General features: G+C 35.0%; 1 protein-coding gene across 1 annotated transcript in view; it reads right to left on the bottom strand.

The window, feature by feature from the left end:
- Brd8 (Bromodomain containing 8) overlaps positions 1-23543 on the bottom strand; it is a 575604-nt gene that overhangs the window by 85159 nt on the left and 466902 nt on the right. The window contains exon 15 of the mRNA XM_090393081.1: positions 21780-21860. Within this exon, the coding sequence (XP_090249207.1) occupies positions 21780-21860 (81 nt within the window). The remainder of the gene's footprint in view (positions 1-21779; positions 21861-23543) is intronic.

The following is a 23543-nucleotide window of genomic DNA, read 5'->3' on the forward strand; positions in this document are numbered from 1 at the left end:
ACAAGTTGAGGCAGAAGTCGATGACGATAATACCATATCTACTAGTTCTAGTGATATTACAGTCTCACGAAAATGAAAGCTTTCGCGTTTGTCAGAAACTGATAGCGAATTACATAATTTTTTTATAGAATCGTTAACAAACAATTGAAATATGTTTTTTTAAAGTTATTAAAATTCTTTATATGTATACATGTTCTCCGTGAAATGTAAATAAAAATCTTATGATCCTAACGAATTTAATGTTTGTTTTTTTCATTATTTTCCTTATATTTCAGGTTTGGAACTAATCTTCACTTTTTCTATGGAGTCAGTAGTTCTTTTTACGCGTAATTTTTAGGAATGTATCTATCACGTAAAAAGAGGTTTAGGTGTATTAATAAACATTGTAGAGACAGTTAGAACACACACAAAACAGTGAACTAAAATCAAAACCGAATATAGTAAACCAAAATAAAAAACAAAAACCAAAAATTTGACGAATATTCAGCTTTTTTGGATTAATTTGTTTGCTACTATTCTTTCATGTCTTCCCTCATACCATACTTTTCTCCTTTAAAATCATTTGTTCTGGCCAAAACAATCAACTCTTTATTTTACTCTTTTGCATTCTAATAGTCTCACTAACATTATTAATCTCTGAATACAGGAAGCGTGATTTTGTCACGCTGTTGCCAAGCACACCTCTTATGACAGTGGTACTGTGCAAGACTCTCTCCTTAATTTTACCTTTCCTCTTAGTCAAGAATTCATTTCTCTTTTCTCGTACTTCTTTCTATTCTCAGTTGAACCACTCACCAGATGTTTCTGAATTCACTTCTAACTCATACTTCATCCTGTGAAGGATGAAGTATCAGTTAGAAGTTAATGTTTCACTCCATGTAACCATGCTACCACCCTCATTATGGCAAGCTCTTCATTCTTTTTGCCTATCATATTACTATTCTTTAGATTATCACTTTTACTCTCTCTCAATCGTGTCACTTTTAATCTCTTTCTTTCAATGCTGTCTTCTGATACACTGTTGCACACATTTTCACACATATTCTCTGTGCCATCTACCACTTCGATCTCTCATCCTGATCCATCTGTTACTTGCTTTCGTCGCATATTTAGCACGCTCATCCACCACTATCGCTTTTAAACCAAAGTCCATTCGCCTTCGGTAACGTGTATATCTTGCAAATATGGAAATCAGTGGCGAACCCAGAGGGGAGGGATAAATGGGCCCTGGCCTTTCCCAAAGATATTCCAAAAATCTTTTCCTAATTAAAATTAATTTTTTTACTACTACTTATGAATTAGTGATCATTGCAGATGCTCAGTCATAGGTTATATGTGATGCGTACTGTGTATTCTCAAATCGTCTACTCAAACCCCCCCCCCCCCCCCCAAGATTACCCCTGGGTGCGCTACTGATGGAAATAGACAACAGAATTACCAAAACTGGTATGGAGTCAAGTCAATAAATTTCATTGGAATAATAAGAAATCAGTCAAAATACTATCTATACTGGCTGTATATAAGACAGTTTTTAAACCATTTCTAACTTATGAATCTGAAAGGCAGGTTAGAAATAACACTTGTTCAAAGACTAGAGACCACAGTTATGGGAGTTCTGACAAAAATTAGAGAAGTGAACAGATGGCATCAATGGCAATATGATATTAAAAATGAGGATATTAGGAAAGGTTTATCAAAGCCAATCTCAAGTGAAGTTTAGCAAAAATATTTTCTTTGGCAGGAAAAAAAAAACCAAGATCTAGGTGGATTGATACAATAAGAAGAGCCTTAGAAGATATAAGATGATGATTAATTTATTAATCAGTATCTTATATTAGCAGCTTAATTTAGAGAAATATTATCAATAGGATATTAGAAACAGTGTAAACTTTTCATCACCGTCACTGTACACTCCATGAGGGTACATATCAGGACATGTATCAATCCACCTAGATTTTGTTCTTCATCTGGGTTCCTTCCAATTCTGGCATCACACACCTAGTTAACTTTTTTCTGTCCTATTCTGATTAAGTGACTGTACTAGCTGAAATTGACTCTACTCACATATTGATTGTGAGTAATTTTAGAATGGGTAAATTCCCCCTAATGAGGGGTTCACAATGAATTTTAAATGTGGCTGGTTCGCATTTAAAATTCATTTATTCCTGAATGCTAAAGTGCCATGTTCTTTCCTAATATTGTCATTTTTAATACGATTCTCAATTAATTCACTCAATTTTTCTAAATTTTCTTAAAACACTCATATACGTGGTCTCCAGTCTGTGATCAACTGTTTTATTTCTAAACCACATCTCAGATTCATAAGTTACAATTGGTTTGAATACTGTTTTATTTCTCCCTTATTCTGTTCATTTCAATTTATACAGATGACTCCCTACTAAGCAGGTTTGCTCATACTATTGTTTGCTAATATTTTCAATATTCCAGTCTATTTTAATAATCTTTGTATTTTTATGGTTGATTTTTATAATAAAATTAGTTCCATCAACTATTCAATTTAGTTAAAGAATCCTGGAGACCTGTATGAATTTATTACAGAGTATGATGTCATCTACACAAAGCAAAGAGCAATTAGCTGTATTAACATTTCCAAATTTGATTAAGACCTAATATACTTTTGTTCATAAAGTGATCCATATGGTTGATGAATAACAGTGGAGATAATGTGTGTCTTTGTCTTACACCATGGTTTTACAGCAGACTGTCTTCCTGTACCTCCTTCATTTTGAATTGCCGATTTAAAACTGAAATATAGACTATGTATTGCCCTATATAATGTTCCATTTATCACTGTATTTAAATCAATATAACATGTCATTCAGACCATATAATTACGTTATGAATAGCATGTCTCATGGCAACTTGTTATAATGTCCCATTCACACCATATAATTTTACTGTTTTAAACAGATTTTTTTGTGGGCACATAATCATATGCCTTTTCAAGATCTTCTTCTTCCTTTTTCCCTCTGTTGCCTTGTGGTGTCGAGAATTTTCTATTCATTTAACCGCAACCGTACACAAGGATAAGGTGGTTAGCCCTATGCCTGTAGAAACATGGAGTTCTCAAGGCCCATTTGCCTGCTTGCGGAATGAAAATCCCAGATAAACTGGGGAGGAAGAACCCTGCAGTCCAAGGCTAGCTAAATTGGCTATGTCTGAGAAACATCCTAAGCTCCTCACGTCAGCAACAAAAATTGAACCCAGGACACGCCTTTCCCAGGAATATGGTTGCGAAGCATATAGCCACTCGGTTGAATGTGCAGATCTACACAACCTAAATATAGATACTTGTTACATTCCCATGATTTCTCAGATCATTACAAGCTCTTCTGGGTTTGAACCTAGCTTTCTCTTCTGCAATTTTTCTTAGCCTCTTCTCAAGTATGTTTGAATAAATAATACCTAGTATGCTCAAGTAGGAAAATGCTTCTAATTCTCACAGATTTATTTCCCTAAGCATAGAGATGTACTATGAGAGCTTTACTTAGCCATCTTCAAATTCAACCTTTTGAAACCTATTTAAATAATGTAGTGCAACCAATGTATAACCTTCATTTCCATATCTGAGTAATCTGATTGAATTTCATCCTCCAGTTGCTTTTCATGTTCAGGTTTTTGACAGTTTTTCTATCTGAAGTATTGATATGTACCTTTATACCTCTTGTTATATATCTCTTAATTATTTTCTACCACTCTTTCTGTGACTGCTTATTTCATTTAACAATTTTTTCAAAGTAGTTATTCTTGCTGTGATGAGTGCCTTTCCCAATCTCATTCCACTAAAAATCTCACATTCTTATCCAATGCAGTCATCATAATAATAAGTGGAATATCAGCAAAAGTTACAAATGACCTTTTGATCTGTACTGGTCACATGAGTCTTAGAAAGGGAGAAAGAAAGTTTAAACAGCCTCAAATTAACAGAGAAACAAAAATACAGAGAAAGGTGCATGGGATACTGAAGGGGAAGAACTGGAAGAAGGAATGGATTTATTCAAATAGAAGTAGTGTAAGAAAGAAGAAAAGACTAAATTGCATAAGTTGCCCGTGCTATATCAGGTGAAAGTGTTAATAATTATGAGTTCAAGTGACTAACACAGATATGACAAATAGACTCTAAGAAGAATTTTTTGCTAGTTTTGACTAATAAGAAGATGCTTTTAGAAACAAAGATCTCAATAGTCAGTGATTGTGTGAACTCTCTTCTATGTTAAGCAAGTGAAGCTAAACAAGATAAGTGATAATACTTCTGTATTCTTTAACAAGGCATGATATTCTTTCTTCCCTTGTGTAAGAGAAGAAAATATATAATGGAAGTAAGAACTTTGTATGACAACGTACATTATGTTGGGTTGAAATTCATCTGTCGTAATATGGAATTAATTTCTCATGACTGAACATATCATATGAAAATTGAAAAATACAGTTCTGAAGTGTAAAGAAATTTTTTATGTTAGATGAATGCATGGATACTAATTTCAATGATAATCTTTTCCTGTGTTATAATCAGAGTTTAAAATGTGGCATTCAAATTAGACAAAATTTCAGTTTTAAGCCATAGTAAGGGCATGCTAGGCATGTTGTCATTTCTCTTGAAGTTGCTGAAGTACTGCATTTAATGTTTATTGACTGCTGAAGTTAACTTCTCTGTATTCTTTCAAAGCATATGCTGAGAGTGCTCTGAGAAAATACAGAAAAATTACTTTGGCTTTTTTTATGACTGCCTCTCTAACTTTCTGAATCCACCACAGAGTTCTAGTTTCTCTATCCTTGCAGATAAGCTTATGTCTCAATGTTTTCTTTGGAGTCTGCCAATTTCTCTTCAAGGAGATTGGTTCTTATTTTCAAGCATTTTTTTCCCTTCTTGAATGATATTTGTAAACCTTGGTCTTGGTTTGCCTCTGGGAGTAGTAAACACACACGTCTGATATTGAACTGAAAAACACTTATCAGAAGATTAGCGCTGACCTAACAGCAGTTGCATTCCCCATGGCCGGGAAACAGCATGCACAAGTAAATGTCCAAAGGAAGTCTAAATAAATATTTCACCATGTAGGCATTCGAAACTGAAATCCTACAGAATAGGTCAGTTAATCCTTATTCCAGAAGTGTCTTTTGTCTGTAGATATGTGTGTTCATAGAGCTGGTCTGCTTGTTCTGAGGGACAAAAAACCCAAGGTTCTGGGTTAAAAAAACCCTCTACCTCTGTATGAGACCAACTAACTCACGTCATGGACAGAAATCAAACTCAGGTCTTTCTGACTAAAGAGCTTTGTCTATACCGACTGAGCTACAGAGGCTCTTTTAATATGTGAACACAAGAAACGTTAAATAACACTTTATTTACAAATATTCCAGCTTGAAGCTAGCCTTCAATCCTCAGTGTAGGAATGGTTATACAAACCCTGACAAAAAGTATCTGATCAATGTTGTTTATCACTGCGACAACTGCAACATGCCCTGTATATTTCTTGGAAGGTTTAAAAACGTTTTGGCATGAGAGAAATGGAATAGCTCACTTTAAAGTATACAAAGAAAAGAAAAATTTATGTACAACTCAAAGATTTTAGGGTTAATTTAAAGAAATAAATTATTTGTGTTTGAAAAAAGTATCCAATCAAGCTGATAGTTGGAAAAAAGTAAGCTATCTCTGAGGAAACAATTGCTACAAAAATCTCTCAATTAATGAGATTCCGATTATTGCATTTTCAATTAGTATGTCATTTTTTTTTCTATACCCCCAATTTGATTAGTGTGCCTATATTACCTTGATTATCTTGATGGACCTGTGTTTCACTCAGGATTTCTTCATGAGTGCAGGTCACAAAAATGCCTCCAACAATCTCTATCTTGAGCCTCTCTCTCTCTCTCTCCCATGTTATACCCATAGATTTCGCTAGTGGATCTTCCCATCTTGTAGGTGGTCTTCCTGGTTTTCTCTAAATTCTTGGTTGCCAGTTACAAATGCTACAGCAATCTCTCAATTAATGAGACTCTGATTATTGCATTTTCAATGGAAGAATGTCATTATTAAATAGTTTTGCCTTCACAGAGATGTCAAGATTTGGATCAGTAAGTGTTTCTTTTAGTCTATTGAATGATAGCCATGCAGCTTTCTTTCTGTTTGCAAGTTCTTCAAATAAATCGTTATTCATTTTTATTGTTTGTTCTAAGTAATTGTAGGAATCAACTTGTTCTATAAGGATGTTATTAATACATAAGTGACTGTCACTTGTGTAGATGTTTTTGATCCATTTTGTTTCTTCTAGATTCATTTCTAACCTATCTTACTGCTGTTTGTGTATATTTTTTTCATCCATTTCTTCTAGGTCTTTTAGATTGTGGGATATCAGTACTAGATCATTGGCAAACAAGGATTTGTAGTTTTTCACCATCTATGCTTATTCCTCTGTTTAGGTCTATTTTTTTCAGAATGCATTCTAAAGTGCTGGTAAATAGATTTGTGGAGATCACATAGCCTTGGTGGACCCCTCTCTCTATATATCTATATTTATAGGTTGATCAAATAGTTATTTGTGTGGTCTGATTTTTGTTAATTTCTTTTATCATGTGGATGTAAGTAGGGCCCACATTTATTTCCAGTAAGGCACTGATGACTGCATTGTGTTCTATGGTATCAAATGCTTTTTTAAAATCAATAAAGAGGAAACAGACATATATACACCTTAAAAGTAAATGTTAGGTTACAGATTTTAAAAAATTTCTATCTATACCTTTATTATGGCTAACTGTTTTAAAAAAGATCACTCACTAAGATGAAATAATTTAGTTACCAATTTAAAACATTTTACAAATTTGTTTTTTTTAATGGCATACTACACTATTTCCATGTACACTATGTTCTATATTTACTGCCAAAATGATGTCATCTGCTAATTACATAGCATTTTGCTGTTCGTATCTGCTTTGCAAATGTTTTCCTTATTTTTTGATTTTAAAATATTTTCCTAACCTTTAATCATGAGAAAAGAATTAGTGAGCAAAAAAAGTGGAAGTGTGAAAAAGATTCAAAAAGTAAGCTCATGGAAGAAAAACTTGAAATAATAAAGAAAAATTAAAGAAAGCGAGTCAAGAGCTAAGATAAAACAAGAACACAAAATGGGTGAATCAACTAAGAGCAATTTTAAGCAAAAAGTATGAATACAAAGAGAAAGGTAAGGCTGCTTCAAGTTCATCATGTATGCAGACCAGTCGGAATCAAAATATTATAATGACTGAATTAGAGAGACCTCTTTCTACATGGATCAAAGATTGTAACCAAAAGCGAATCCTGCTAAGCAAGGACCTTATTAAATCAAAAGCATTAAGTCTCTTTGCAACCCTAAAAGAAAGGGCAGTATGACGGAAAATATTTCCACGCTAGTGTTGGGGGGAGGGAGGGGGGTTTGAGCGTTTCAAAAAGAGAAATATGCTACATAATGGTCTTGGGGAGGGGGGAGAATTAGGTTTGTGGATTTTTGGTAAACCGTATTGGGTGGGAGGTGGGGGGTTAGAACTGATAGGTTCGAGTTTATTTGTACTGTCTGGCAGTGTTTTTAGTAGCTTTTTTTTAAGTAAGTTTTTTAATTTCCGTTTTTCTGGGTTGTGTTCTAGTAAGATGTATGTAGAGTGATCTCGGAGAATAATCTCCATTTTTAAGAACAACTGTGTCATTACCCTTATCTGCTCTAGTGGTGATGATCCTTTTTTCTTTCCAGAATTTTCTGAGAGCACCAAGTTGTCTGGAAGATAAATTACTTTATGGAGGTGATGAGTGGGCGAGGATGTGTTGGTGATGTCAAGTCTAATGTTATTAGCTGTTTCTGGCACTAAGCGACAAATTCCACATTTGATGTTGTACATTATATCTAACACCATCATTTCTTTTGGAAATATTAATTATTAGAGATTCTTCTACATCCTAGACTACCTACATAGATGGTGTACCACCTAGATAGGACTTAGAGTCACCAACATGTTCCACTTAGTATTGTATTTGAGTGTGTTGTTCCAAAAATTATTTGTAATCTCTGAAGATGTCTCAGTAACTGACATGAAAAATTGGAAGCATTAAAATTAGTTTTAATCCTTTCCCAGTGCTGTAAATATTCAATTAAACCACCAACATGAAGTCCTCACAGTACTTAAGCCTCAACACATGGAATTAAACTTGATTGCAAAATCATAACACATATCAACAGATGTGGGACTCTCTCTTCTTGGTCACAGGAACAGAAGAGGGCAGTTCCCATTCTGACATAGAAGATCAGGTTAGAGACATTTGTGATAAAAAGAGAGAGATTCCCCTCCAAGATCAAAATTATGTAAGTTACTCCCTTTCAGTACTACAAACTGAGCCTTTTTGATGATACACTGACTAGTGTCTGGATTGGTTGAACTTGCGATAGTGGTTTCAATTTACACAAGTTGTTATATTTTTTGAAGTGCTTATTTTTTGGAATTCTTTCTGTACTGAAGTTTCTGAGATTCTGAGAGAATGGACCAAAGTTCAGGGTTGAGTATCGACAGCTTTGATTGTAACGAGTCAATGGGGGCACTCATCACAGAGAGGCTGGCATGCATTGTTTCAATCTACTCTCATAATAGTGCAAACCTGACATGTTTATATATACGGAGGGCTTATTTTGACTGAAACTTGAGTTTTAGTTTAACGCAGTTATGTATCACTCATGTGTCAGTTTAATTACCTAGATAAGCATAGTTTTCAACTTACCATATTGTCTTGATTTGCATGCTATTTCTTCACCACGAATGATTAGAATACGTGTGTTGCGGCTTAAGTGCTTTGAGGACATCATGTTGGAGGTTTAATGGAATATTTACAGCACTGGGAAAGGATTAAAACTAATTTTAAGGCTTCCAATATTTCATCTCAAATACTTCCAATATTTCATCTCAAATACTTCCAATATTTCATCTTTGAGACGAAATATTGGAAGCATTCAAATTAGTTTTAATCCTCCAGCCCTCTCAACAATATGGCAATATTAAAACTCTAACCAATAGAGCCCACAAGCTTTATTCCAGTGGAACCACCCTTTCAACTGAACTCAACCACATATATAACACCTTCCTTTCCAATGGCTACAGTGATTACAGAATTAAAAAAATAAGCAGTTCTTCCCCCATTCTCCTGCCAGAATGATTTCAAATATGCCTTCACAATACCCTATATCTGTGGCACATCAGAAAAACAGCCAAGTGCTTAAAAAAGTACAACCTCCACATAACTTTTAAGCCCCACCCGAAACTTACTACCCTTATCCATAAATTAAAGAAATAAGGTGTGGCACCTTTTGGCAACTCCAATATAAAAATATAACTTCTGCATTACTTCTACCTTGGTATCACCTCTGGGTCTGGCTGAGACCTCAATAAAGGTCGAAACCGATCTGGGTAGTGACCCTTCCCATAACGCACTGCATTATACATGTCTGCAAGGAGATGTGCTTTGCATTATGGGATACTAAGGCAAGTGATGTGAAGTCATACCACCTTTACCACGAGTTGCCCAAGTCCTGAAAATACTTCAGGTGCAAACTTTTGTTTGCTTACACTTGGTTAAAGGATTAAACCAAGTATATAATTTCTTGGTATTGTTAATTTATAGTAAAACCAAGTGGAAAAATTTTCAACAACTAACTACCCTTAACTGTTCCACCACAGATCAGCTCCCTTCTCTCTTGGTGCCTGGAGTATATAGAGTACGCTGTTCCTGCAAGCTAGCTTACTTCGGACAGACAGGCAGATCATCAATCATCTGGATAGAAGAACACAAATCATACATCTGCAATCACGACTATAGTCAATCTGGCCTTGCACACCATGTTTTGGATACAACCCACAGGATCTCCTGGAGAATGCTCCACCATAGTAAATTCAAAAAAAGAGAGACTGTTTTTACAATCTGTGGTTACATTCAGAAATAAACCAAATTTAAATAAATACAGTTACATAAAACTTCCCAAAATTTGAGAAAAATTAATTACCAGAGATCCCTCTACATACTAGGTCACCTAGAAATGCTCATAAAGGGTGCACCACCTAGATAGGACTTTATAATCACCCACGTGTTCCACTTAGTATTGTATTGTATTTGAGTGTGTTGTTACAAAAGCTATTTGCAATCCCTGAAGATGTCTCAGTGACTGAGACGAAATACTAGAAGCATTAAAATTAGTTTTAATCCTTTCCCAGTCCTGAAAATATTCCATTAAACCTCGAACATGTTTAATTCAGTGTGTTGAGGCTTAAGTGCTGTGAGGACATCACAGCACTTAAGCGTCAACATAGAGAATTAAACTTGATTGCAAAAGATTAGATTACAGAAGAAGTTTTTGATAATAAGAGGGAGATTCCCTCCAACATATAAATTATGTAAGCCTTTGAGTATCACAAATCTCCAAGCAATGTTATATGCTTTTCCTATATTGAAGAAAACCTACTAGATTCTTGCATTTTACCAGAAAAAATTATCAGTAATAGAATAATACTTTCGGACGCCAGATTGTTTTCTGGAAAAAATATTGTTTCTCTCCACCAAAAGTATTTTTTTCCAGAATCTTGCACAAGCAACTGGTCAGAACAGTTGGACACTAGTTATTTGGCAATTTTGACTCCTTCTCTAGCTTAGGAAAGGCAATTATAATTGCCTTTTACCAGGTATCTGGAAATACACTCACAAAACTATTCTGTGGTAAAGGTACAATAGTTGATCCATGGCCAATCTGGACAGATGTTTTACCATCTTATAATGAATACTAACTGATGCAACAACAGTTACACAACATTTTAAGCAAAGTAGCTTTCATTTCTTATTTTATAAAATGGTCTGTTGTATTCTTCTGGGCTGTGCAAAGAAACACAGATTTGTTGATTTCTGCTTTAACTTTTTGGGCAAGAAAGTCAGTGATAAGAATGCGCTCCTGATGTTTTTTTTGCAAAAATCTTCCCTAGTGTGTCAGGCAATCACTGTTGGATCAGCAACTGTGCAACCTTTGTGCTTCAAGATAGAAAGCTGGTGGGTGGTATAGCTGCGCTTTTCATTTTCCAGATTTTTTTCCCATACTTCTTTTGTTTTGATGAATCCTGATATAGAAGTAAATCGAAGCTGGGATTTTGGCTCTAATGTGTCTTACTCAGGCTCAAGCTCATTTGAAAGCAATTAGATTTGTTGTTGTGGGGGTATCTGTGGAAATCACATCAAACTTTCTTCTGGGCTTCTTAGGCTGATATGCAATCATTGTTCAAACCTTGCTTAGGAAAACATGGGAACCAACTAGATTTTTTTTAGGAATATCAGCTGTTATAATACACTCTATTACATGCTTCACTGCATCACAGATAGGAGATAAACTGACTGTTAAAAAACTGTTAATGAGGAAAAGATGGACCAGTCAGAACACACCATGAAAATTATGGAAACAACTACTGTGTTAGCAAAAAATTTTACTTTAATATAAACCAAAATAAACACTGGAATGCCAAAAATAGATCTGATGACTTTGTTAGATCTATTTTTTGGTACAGATTATATGGACTAGAAAATCTTGAGGGGGGGAAGGGTCTACTTTGAAGGGAACAGTGCTTAAAATGTTGAAAAATGAGCAATAAAGTCTTTATGGCAAAAGTTTGATTTTTTTTTTTGAACAGGCCTTATGTATCTGTGTGTATATATATACCATATTTTTCCCTGTATAAGAGGACGCTTTTTCGAACCCAAAATTAAGAAATCAAACGTGATTTCTTAATTTGATATTGATATTTGATATTTTTTTAAATATTCAAAGTATATTTAGTAATTAGGTAATATTTTTAAGATAATACGAAGATGCATTTTCTGGGCTAACTTGGTTCGTGTTCTCATGGCCAACCCTTCTCTACTCATGAAGTTGAAGCAATATTTTGCCTTTCTTGTGAAATCAACATTGTTCATTTCTCTTGCAAACCTTTTTGCCTCATATTGAATAAGCTTGGTTGATACACATATCCCACTCTGGTCCTGCTCCATAATCCAAGTCTTTAGCCTCTGCTCAAAGTTTGGCCATTTTGCTGGTTTTGCTCTTAAGGCACTCTTCTTTTTTGGAATCTTGAGTAGTTGTTCTTCCTGTTTTCTCCACTGTCTAATCATATACTCAGTGGGAGGTGATCCAAACTGTCTCGCTCTGAAGCTTTATTTCCACGTTCTTTTGTGTAATTGATGACTTTTAACTTGAATTTTGAAGAATATGACAATTGTTTTTTATTTTCGGACATTTTTATGGGCCAGTGCACAAAATATTATTAATGCATTAACTTACCTCGATAATGAGTTGCAAACGTATGAATGCTTTCAGATTTCTGATTGGTTTATTTAGAATCAGCAATTAATGATGTCAATCAACAGAGTTAACAAAGGCTAGTGATTGGCAGATGCCTGTTCATGGAGACAAGGTACCAGCAGTTTTGCTATGGCAACCACGAGTCTCTCAACCCGCCATGTATAAGACAACCTCCAATTTTTGGTCTAAAAATTTTAGAAAAAAGTATTGTCTTATACACTGAAAAATATAATGTGTGTGTGTGTGTGTGTGTGTATATATATATATATATATATATATATATATATATATATATATGGGGTGTGTGTGTGTGTAGAGAAAGAGAAAGGACATATTGCCATGGATTTTTCCAACAGAATAACTCCTCCACAGGCAAGTACATCAAATGCTGTCTTTATGAATAATAATAAAATGACAGCAAATAAGATCCTCTTCTGGGCTTAAGATATGCCTGCTGAACAATAAAGCTCTTGAAAAATAACCCTTAATGACAGAATTTACAAGAGTTTTGTTTTAAGGATTTAACTATTTCTTTTTGGCTTTGCAGATTTATCAGATCACCAAGAGTTTCCATAATCAGAGCTTACTCCCATATGCACGATAAGAAAAATATTTAAGCCATCACTTTACATTTTTTATATGTAATATAAAATTTGTTATAATTATTATTTTTCTTTATTTTTTCATTTCTGTGGATATGGATAACAAGATTTCTGGAGGTTTTATATATATATATATATATGTGTGTGTGTGTGTGTGTGTGTGTGTGTGTGTGTGTGTGTGTGTGGTGCTTTTACCACTTCTTTCTTTCTGTACTAGAAGTTTCTCATATACAGGGATCATTTTATGAGTTATTTTTGGAATGATTCTATCAGCTGATATTGCCAATGTATATAAAAATTGCCAATGTACATAACAACTTAGTATAATTATGAAATGGTAGGCAGTCAGTCTCATTTGGAAGGTTTGATTTGTTGTTACCTTCTCAGCATTAAGATGACTTTCCATTATAATAATTCCTCTCTAGCTGAATTACATTCAATAAAATTTGGTACTTAAGATCTCTATGAAAATGTATTAGTCATTTTAATTTTGGTTTTGATAACAAACTGCCATTTAGATATATATAACTGCCATATAGATCCATTTAGCAAAATCAGACAAAATGAAATAATGTCTGCAGAATTATTGCTGCAATGATTGTGTTATTATCCATGAAGCATGAGATCACAAACTACTCTATTCTAAATACTCATTTCATGTTTCTAGAAACTAGCTCTACTTATTTTTGTACATTTCTGCATTTTAATTAATTCTGCTATGTCTATTTTCATATTCTATTTTTTCCCTTCAGGTTATAGAAATCTCATTTTAGAATTATTTTTGTCACAGCTATCTAAACCCATAATAGCTTGAATTAGCTAATTAAACGGAAAAATGACATTTATAATTCCACAGCGCAAACCATTCCTTGTTTATGATTAGTCAAGGAATGGTTTGCCCTGTGGAATTATAAATGTCATTTTTCCGTTTAATTAGCTAATTCAAGCTATTATGGGTTTAGATAGCTGTGACAAAAATAATTTTAAAATGAGATTTCTATAACCTGAAGGGAAAAAATAGAATATGATAACATTCAGATTGTTCTAATAATTTCTTCCATGGAAATATGAACACTTCAATTCTTATATAAAATAAAAATTAATATTCACAATTTCATTTGCATTATTAATATTTAGTTTCTGAGCATTTCTTTATCCCAGTAATATTTTTCTCAATACTGAATAAATTATAAGGTGTAAAGAAAAATGAGGTAGGAAATGAAGCCTATTACAAATATAAATACAGAAATGCATTCGAAGTACATGATGTTCAACTGGTAATGCTAATATAAATATATATATGTCAGGGGCGAATATTCTGGGTGTGATAGGTGTGTGGTGCTCATCCACAAAACATCAGTATCACCGATATTATTTTTGCATTTATTCCCATTAAAGCCCCCCCCCCCCCCCAATTGTTTGCAGACTTTGCGCGATTCCTAAAATTTAACACAATATACTAATTCTCGTAGACAGGCTTACATGTTGGTTATGCATTATTAAAACACTTAAGGAATAGAACAACGTAGTTAAGGATATAAATTAAATTAAACTTTAATAAATATTTTCCAATATTTCGGCAACGTCACTTTGCCATTTTCTATAGGAACTTACAAAAAAGTTACGTGCACGTAGGCACTAAAACACAGAAACTGGGAATGAAGAGATGAAGCTATTGTTCTCCTAACAGTCCTGATGGTGCCCTCTAGCGGGCTAAGTAGGTGTTCTTGGCCGTTGGGCTGAAGGTCTGCAGATGTAGGCCTCCCAAATTTGGGGCAGTCGCATACAACCAAATCTGTTGAGGTTTGGAGAATTTCTTAGGGCTGAGGCTGATTCCATAGAGTGTCTTTCAAATTTGTATTTGCTACGGTGTATCACTGTAGCTTTCTTCCACCGTATTCTGTGGCGTGTATCCAGAACATGGTCTGCAAGACCAGAATGGCTGTACTTGTAAAACCGGATGTAGTCCTTGTGTTCTGAAATTCTGATATTCGCTGTCCTGCCTGTTTGGCCAAAGTAAGACAGTTTACAAATGCAAGGGACCTGGTAAACACCAGGTAGGTCTAGGGGAAGTGGTTGGTCTTTAGTGGAGCGGATAAGGGATGCCAATTTTCTGTAAGGTTTGTAACAGGAGGTCAGGTCATGTTTTTTTAAGATTTTGGTAATCTTTTCCGAGGTGCCTCGGATGTAGGGAATGGTGATGGATTTAGAGTAATCCTTGTTGTGGGGGGGGGAAGGGATCTGTGGTTTGTAGGGTCTAATTTTTTTGGATTTTTTTTTTTGGGGGGGGGGGGGGGGTAGCCATTGGCTGAGAAAGTGTTGAGGATGTGATTTAGTTCAGTGTTTAGGGCCAAATCGTTTGAACAGATTAGTTTAGCCCTGTTGTATAGCGTTTTCACTACTCCATATTGTTGTGAGGGGGGGGGGGATTGTTGGTGAATGTATCTGCCTGTATGGGTGGGTTTTCTGTAAACTGAGAAAACCAAGGATCCATTAGGCTGGCGGGTGACTAGTGTGTCTAGGAAAGGGAGGCTGTTGTTTTCCTCTTTTTCCAGGGTGAATTTGATTCTGGGGTGTTGGTCGTTTAAGTGTGTTAAGAAAGAGAGAAGTGTTTCAGAGCCATGTGGCCAAATAGCGAACACATCATCAACGTAGCGAAGCCATATGGTTGGTTTTTGTGGGACAGAGGCTAAGGCTTTTTCTTCAAAGGTCTCCATAAAGAAATTGGCCAAGGGTGGGGAGAGTGGTGAACCCATGGCTGTCCCCTCTATTTGTTTGTAGAATTTTTCCTGCCAAACGAAATAGCCCGAGATAATTGTGAACTGAAATAAGGCTGAGATATCGGGAGAAAATTTAGCTTGGATTAGCTCTAAAGTTTCCTTGAGTGGGACATTTGTGAATAAAGAGGAGATGTCAAAGCTGACCATTATGTCAGTGTGTTGGAGTGTAAGGTTTTCTATACTGGCTTTGAAATGGGCTGAGTTTTTTATGTGTGATGGTGTGTTGCCAGTATAGTGTGTGAGCTCTTTAGCCACATGTTTTGCTAATTTGTATGTGGGGGGAATCAATGCCATCCACTATGGGACGTAATGGCACATTTTCTTTGTATATTTTTGGGAGTCCGTAAATACGGGGGGAGGGTATAGAGTTAAATGGCTTTAATCTGTTGGTAACTTCTACAGGCCAAGAAGTGACTCTCTTAAGGAACCTGTGAAGTTTTCTAATTTGAGAGTTGGTGGGGTTGTAATTGATAGGGAGGTAAGTGGCCCGTCCTAATAGAAGAGCATTCAGCTTACCTATATATACTAATATATAATATATACAATATACTAATGCTTCATTGTTCTCTTCATGAGGGTAATAAAGCATTAGTGCTTCATGAAGAAGGAACTTTTCTATGCGTAAACATTGCATCACATTCGCGTTAATAGCCCGGATGTGCTTTCAAAATGCATATAACTTTGAGCCCTTCGAAAAGATGTAAAGAGGGTGCAGCAGATCAAATTCTTGGCGTTTTAGTATTTTTAAACCACTGAGAAGGCGAGACTGGAAGAGATAACATTTTGAGTTCACCCAGCACCTATGTTGTCACTTGTCATGACAAACAGCTGTTATTAAAAACAGCTGTTACACATGTTTTTTGGAACTGAAAATTTGAAAGTGGATGTTAGGAGAAATAAACCTAAATGTTTCTCTTGCTATGCAGCATAGCATCTGTTGAGGCTGCAAAGTTTTTTAACGGTATAGAGACATTTTTATTCTAGTCTTTGGAAACAACAGACAGTAAAAAAAATATCTATTCCTGAATAAAAATGAATATTCTGTGTATTAAAAGACATTGCTGATCTACAACAAAATATCAGCATATGTGAGATTGATAAGACAGAAGAACCGCAGACACTAAAAAAGAAAAAAAAAAAAAAACTAATGAATGTAGGATTCCCAAAAGTGTGGATAATTCTGATATTGATCGGATGTTATGCATACCCAGTCTCATTAAACAAAAGAAATTTCTTGGGAAGTGGAGCGAAATACACACAAACCAGAGAAATACATATAACATATACAACAAATTTTACGAGACTATTTGCTGCTTCATCAAACCATATTTATTCCTACAATACTCTCTCTCTCGTCATAAGTTTTTTTTTTTCTATTTTAAATTATGCCATCATAAATTCACTTATTCATGTTTAGACTTTGTAGGATCCTGCTATTCGCTCTACCCAGCAAATTATAGTATGCATATCATAAATGATAATTATTAATAATTCTTTTACCATTAATGAAAGTGTTTCTACTCACACTTATTCTTTCCTATTCTTACGTCTTATAAATGACGGTTCACATATTTTCATCTTTGAGTATTTCAATATACCAACCAAATATAGCATTCACCTTCATTGATGTTTTCTAATAAATACTAAAACAAACAGATTGTTCCCCCACTCTTATGCAGAAGTATTCCAAGTTATCCTGCAATTAATTGCATTGGAACAATTAAGATGAGTGCTGATGCACTCTCAAAACTTTCATACATCAATAAAAATGCAATCACACGGTCATGGGCATCTGCAGAGAGGGAGAACGGGGCACTTCCCCCAGGATCGAGTAAAAAATTCCACAAATTATAACCGTAAAAGTGATTGAGATATATAATCTTACACCCTCGACCCTGGGACACTTTGTCTGTCTTAAAATGTTATTATGGGTTGGGCTCTTTTGGCCCACAGCAGGGTAGCCATAGAACACGTGTTTTATTGCAGCAATAAAACACGTGTTTCTGTTTTTGGTTCATCTTTTTCTAATTTGTGAAAAAAAAATGTTCATTACTGTTGTGAACAGAGACCAGTTCATTTGCCCTCTGTGTCTAGTGAGTCACTGAGTGAAGTGTGAATTGTAAATTTATAGTGAAACAAATTTAAACAGAGAAATACATTTTTAAAAGATAAGTGTAAGTTAATATTATTTTACTTGTTAGTTTTATGATTTTTTGCTTTTAAACTGAAATAATTTAATTTAGGATTAATTAATGAGTTGGTTTTTAATGAAATATGCCAGTCAATTTTTTTTCTATATGAAATTATACTAAAAACTGTATTAATTCTGAATACTTTTTTTTCCAATAATTAAAGATCATTAAAATTGATGTAAAATGAAAATAACGTATTTATAGTTTACATCCCCCCTTGGAAAATTTTTTGTGGATGCACGCCCATGGTCAAACTGATGTGAAATTTGTAGCTTGGGCTGCATAACCCACATGACAGTACACCAAACGAAATGGCCACGCAATGCCACTGAGATATATATATATATGAGGAAGTCCTCAAATTATGCGGTAAGGCATTTTAAAAGGGTTCAAAGTAAGAGAAAACAGTATACACCAAGTTAGAGCACACCAACTGACTGACATAATCTGTGCTTTATGACACACATAAATAATTGCCTTCTGCAAACCACTATAAAATAAAACAAATCATTGCATCGAACTCTAATGAAAACTGCATACACTTTTTTCATTAACTGATATTTTATGGCGATCAGTATTAGGTATATATAAGAAAAATGGAATAAAATTAAATTAAAGAACACCCGAAAACAATTCATAAACCAAGATGAAGACAAGGTTGGTCAAATAATAATAATACAATATTATTGTAATTTGACACCTCCAGGGAGTCCAAAGACTGATCAAGGGAGAGTGTGCCAACAGCAGTGAAACAATTGGTCCCCTTCCAATTTATTATTAAGAAAGACTTCCAGGGAGTCAGAGACTCATTGAGGGAAGCCACATACTACACACATCAGCTATCATACTTAATCATGAATTCGTCAGAAGGTAAATAGCTATTGTAACTGGTATTTACTCGGATTATAGACATTTTAAATCATTTGACAAGTCTATGTTTTATCTTGCTATTTTTCCAGTTTTTGTGAGAATTTATACACCTGAAGAAGTCGGCAATTCAACGAAACTAGTCGTGTTTTAATTAAAGTTTTTATCTTACCTTATCTCGGTGTTCCTAGTCAGTAAAATTATGATTTAAAATGTCTACAATACGAGTAAATAACAGTTACAATATCTGTTTACTTTCTGATGAGGTTACTCTACAAATGCATTAAGGAGTATCAGAAGATTCTAGAAAAGATTGGACTTTTCGTAAACAGGTTAGTCTTCTTGAAAAGATACAAATTCCACTCTATTATCGCCAAGTTTTTCCAATTTACGGAATCTATTAACACAAAACGTGCACATAATATTTACCTGAAAGCAAAACTTGAATGGGTAAATTAAAGAATTACGGACACTAAATATATATTAGCTTCAGCATTCTCTAAAAAAGATGCATTAGAAAATAGCCTGATTTCATCTTTAGACAACACATCTTGAAATGAGGTTAAAAATATCAGCTCACACCGTGCTTCTAGATCCCAACACATCAATAAATTGTCTCTCATTAGGAAATTTAATTGCCTTAAACAGGAACAAACTCATCCATCTTCAACTGGTTTACAAGACCTAAAAAATGTTGTCATAAACAAATCCTAACAAACTCTTTCTCCAGCAGAAATAAGTGTGCTGTCTAAAGGGCTCAACTTCATCCTGTCTCCTACCTCTATTCCAAAGGAACTATTTCTAACCAAAGTAGAAAAGTCTGCCTCACATCTCCCAAAACAAGTAGCGAACGTATTCAGAATTGAAGCTATTTTTACAATAAACAACAGTTGTCGGCCTGCAGATAATTTATCTCGTGCTGAAAGAAAAGCTATCCACCATCTTTGTAATAACAATGACATTATTATCCTGCCAGCAGACAAAGGTAATGCAACAGTCATCCTAGACAGATCTGATTATCATTCCAAGATCAACGATTTATTAATACCCGATACATACTCTCTTTTACAAAGTGACCATACGAGGGAACTTCATAACTGAACCAACGACCTTCTCAAATCAACTTCGGAACTTACAAGACACACCAGGCTATCTCTCCATTCTCTTCATCCCCTAATTCCCCATTTGTATGGCCTTCCAAAGATTCACAAAGCAGACACACCTTTAAGACTGATAGTTGAAGGCATCGACTCACCTACTTACAACCTGTCCAAATACCTTGCCTCTTCCTAAAAACATCTCACTGGTAATTCCTCCTCATATATCAAAAACTCTGAAGATTTTATATCTAAGGTAAAAAATTTACAACTCAAGGAATCTGACAAAATGGTTAGTTTTGATATTGTCTCTCTTTACAAATGTTCCCACAGAAGAAGTCCTCAATCTACTAAAAATACAAAGTCTCCAAAAAAATTTTCTCCCTATTAATGCATTGCGTAAACTCCGACTATTTCTCATTTGAAGATAAAATCTATAAACAAACCAGTGACATAGCTATGGGCAGCCTGTTATCACCAGTGTTAGCCAACATATTTCTTGAAGACTTTGAAGAAAGAGCTATTTCAAGCGCTACATTAGAGCCCAAACTGTGGCTGCGATACATGGATGATATCTTCCTCATCTAGAAATATAATCAAGAGAATTTAAAAACCTTTTAGATCATTTGAACAATCACCACCAAAACATCAAATTCACATCGGAACTCGAGGTGGATGGGGTCCTCGCCTTTTTAGATTTAAAGATCACTAGGATGCCTGATTGTCTCAAATTTTAGATTTTTTGAAAAACACTCACACGGATAGATACTTAGATGCCTCCTCTCATCACTTGCCTCCACAGAAACTCGGTATTATTTCCAGTTTGGCCCATCGGGCGAGATCTCTAATTTCAGAAGAAGCTCTTCAAATAGAACTTAACCACCTCAAAAGCACCTTCCTAAAGAACGGCTACCCACCTCAAAGCATCGCAAACCGTCTAGATATGTCAACTTAGCAAGAAGATAACTCCAATCCTAAGGTAGAAGTAACCACCTTACTGAAGGTAGAAGTCCACCTTTACCATGAATTGCCTCAGTCCTGAAGATACTTCAGGTGCAAACTTTGTTTGCTTACACTTGGATAAAGGATTAAACTAAATTTATCAGTCTAATAACCAAGGGAAAAAAACTTCCAACATCTTTCTCTAATCCGGAGTAATTTAATAATAAGGTGAGACACCTTTGGGTAACTCGTATAGGTAAATATGACTTCTCCATTACTTCCACCTTAGTATCACCACCTCTGGGGCTGGCTCCCACTGATGAAACCTCAATAAAGGTCGAAACCGGTCTGGGTAGTGGTCTTTCCCTTAATGCATAGCATTATACATGTCTGCTAGAAGATGTGCTTTGCATTATGGAAGATACTAAGACAAGTGATGAGAGCTTAGTCCAGCTTTACCACGAGTTGTCTCAGTCCTGAAGATACTTCAGACGCAAACTTTGTTTGCTTACACTTGAATAAAGGATTAAACTAAATTTATTATATCTATATCTGAACATGTATCCACTCGTACTGAGTAAAGTGATGGAGTTGAGCCTTGTATCATGGTGTCTCATTGCGTGTGTGTCGGACCTTGCATAAGAAAAACAAAAACTGAATCGAAGTTACCACGAAGTTACTAGATGAAGAAGTTGAGAACAAACATATAAAGAAGTCTCTAGTGCTATAACACCCATCAAAAAGATAGAGGAGATTCTCACAGGTGAAAAAATTTTTTCAGTTTTAGCAACTTCTGTACCTCATGTTTTACAGTTACTTCATGACAACCAAAAAATTAATATCTGCTGGTCAAAAATTTGTTAATTGCTATTGCATTACTAGATATAGTTTAATACAGTTAATCTCCTAAAAACCATTACCGTTAAAGACTTACTTGTGATTAGCTGCAGCTCTCCAAACTAACATAATTGACTTTTTCCAAACTTTATATTCTCTGATGCTTTCTTGATCATCACTGAAAGAGAAACAGGTAAAAGGGAAAGAGAGAGAGAAAAAAAAAAAAAGATTTATGTTTCATTATTAAAGAAGGATTTCTCCAAATAGCTCAAAATTAATAAATAAATAATAATATTTGGTTAACCGATCAAGTGTTGATCAATATTTGATTAACTGGACCAACTAGTTTCGCCACACTTATCTGTTGGCTTCTTCAGGGCACTAACATATAGGTTTAAACACTCTCACAATTATGCGTAACTGCAAAACTGACAAGAATAAAAACTGACTAGAATAATTACAAATGAAATAGTATCAAACGTAAGTGAAACACGTATCGTGTGTACAAGATCAGCTAGCTGTTGCTGAGGAACCTTATGTAGTTTGTATTAAAGTTCATTTCTTCCGTTTTTAAGGCTCTGATTAGGGTTTTCCATATCTCTGGCAGTATTAGGCCTTGATTTCTGTTAAGGTTCACAGTAGAACGGGCGACTGTGGCTGCTTCTTTGAACATTCTTGAATGGTAATCTTCCTCTAAGTAGGGGGAACAGCTTTTGTCCCACTCGATGACATGGTTAGTTGTGGAGAAATGAGACGATAGCCCAGAAATGTCCTGTCTGTTGTTTTTGACATAGCCAATGTGCTCCTTTTGCCTGATTTCGAGGCTTCTCGAAGTCTGTCCGATGTAATTAGAGCCACATGAGCATGGAATATTATAGACTCCAGGATATTTGTAGAAAGGATGGTTGTCTTTTGGAGATCTTAGTAGTTTACGAATAGTATCTATAGGTTGAAATGCTACTCTTATTTTGTATTGTTTGAGGAGATTGGCGAGCTTGTTGGAGATGCCACTTACATACGGAATTGCTATCGTTTTTATATATTGAATCTCTTCTTGTTCTCTTTGTGGTGGTTCAGAGAAAAGGATTTTATTGACTAGTCTTCTTGGATAGCCGTTCAAGTACAGATTGTTGGAAATAAATTTTAACTCCTCTTGAAGGGTCTTGTTGTCCGTTGAGATGCAAATAGCTCTTTTCTTTAACATGTGTATAATGCTGAGTTTATGTGATATGTGGTGAGAGGAGTTAAAATGTAGGTAGCGACCCGTATTGGTCGGTTTTCTGTAGACCGATAGATTTAAACTGCCATCAGTTTGTTTTTTGATTAAGATGTCTAAAAACGGAAGTTGTTTTTCTCTTTCAAGTTCCAGAGTGAATTTAATAGAATGGTGGAAAGCGTTGATCTTTTTGAGAAAATCATATATGTCATCTTTGTTGTTGTTCCATATGATGAAGATATCGTCCACGTATCTAAACCAAATTTTAGGTCTAGGAAAAATTTGTGATAGGATTTTGTTTTCTAAGTCTTCCATAAAGAGGTCAGCAAATGAAGGTGAGAGTGGGCTTCCCATTGCCAAGCCTGTTAACTGTTGATAGATTTTATTTTTCCAAGAAAAATAATTGGAGTTTAGGCAGTGAGCAAACAATACGGTTATATCTTGTGGGAATAAGGTACTTAAGATGTCAATGACCTCTACTACGGGAACGTTTGTAGAGAGAGGTGACATCTAAGCTGGCTAGAAGATCATTATCCGATATCTTGATGTTCTTTAGCTTTTCTACGAAATGTCCAGAGTTTTTGATGAATTGTGGATGTATTGCTGTAGGAGTTTCGAGAGATGTTTTGACAATAAGTAGATGGG

The sequence above is a fragment of the Typopeltis vanoorti genome, chromosome 5, assembly GCF_054136105.1.
Source record: "Typopeltis vanoorti isolate ZY-2024b chromosome 5, IOZ_Tvanoo_1.0, whole genome shotgun sequence".
Classification (NCBI taxonomy): domain Eukaryota; kingdom Metazoa; phylum Arthropoda; class Arachnida; order Uropygi; family Thelyphonidae; genus Typopeltis; species Typopeltis vanoorti.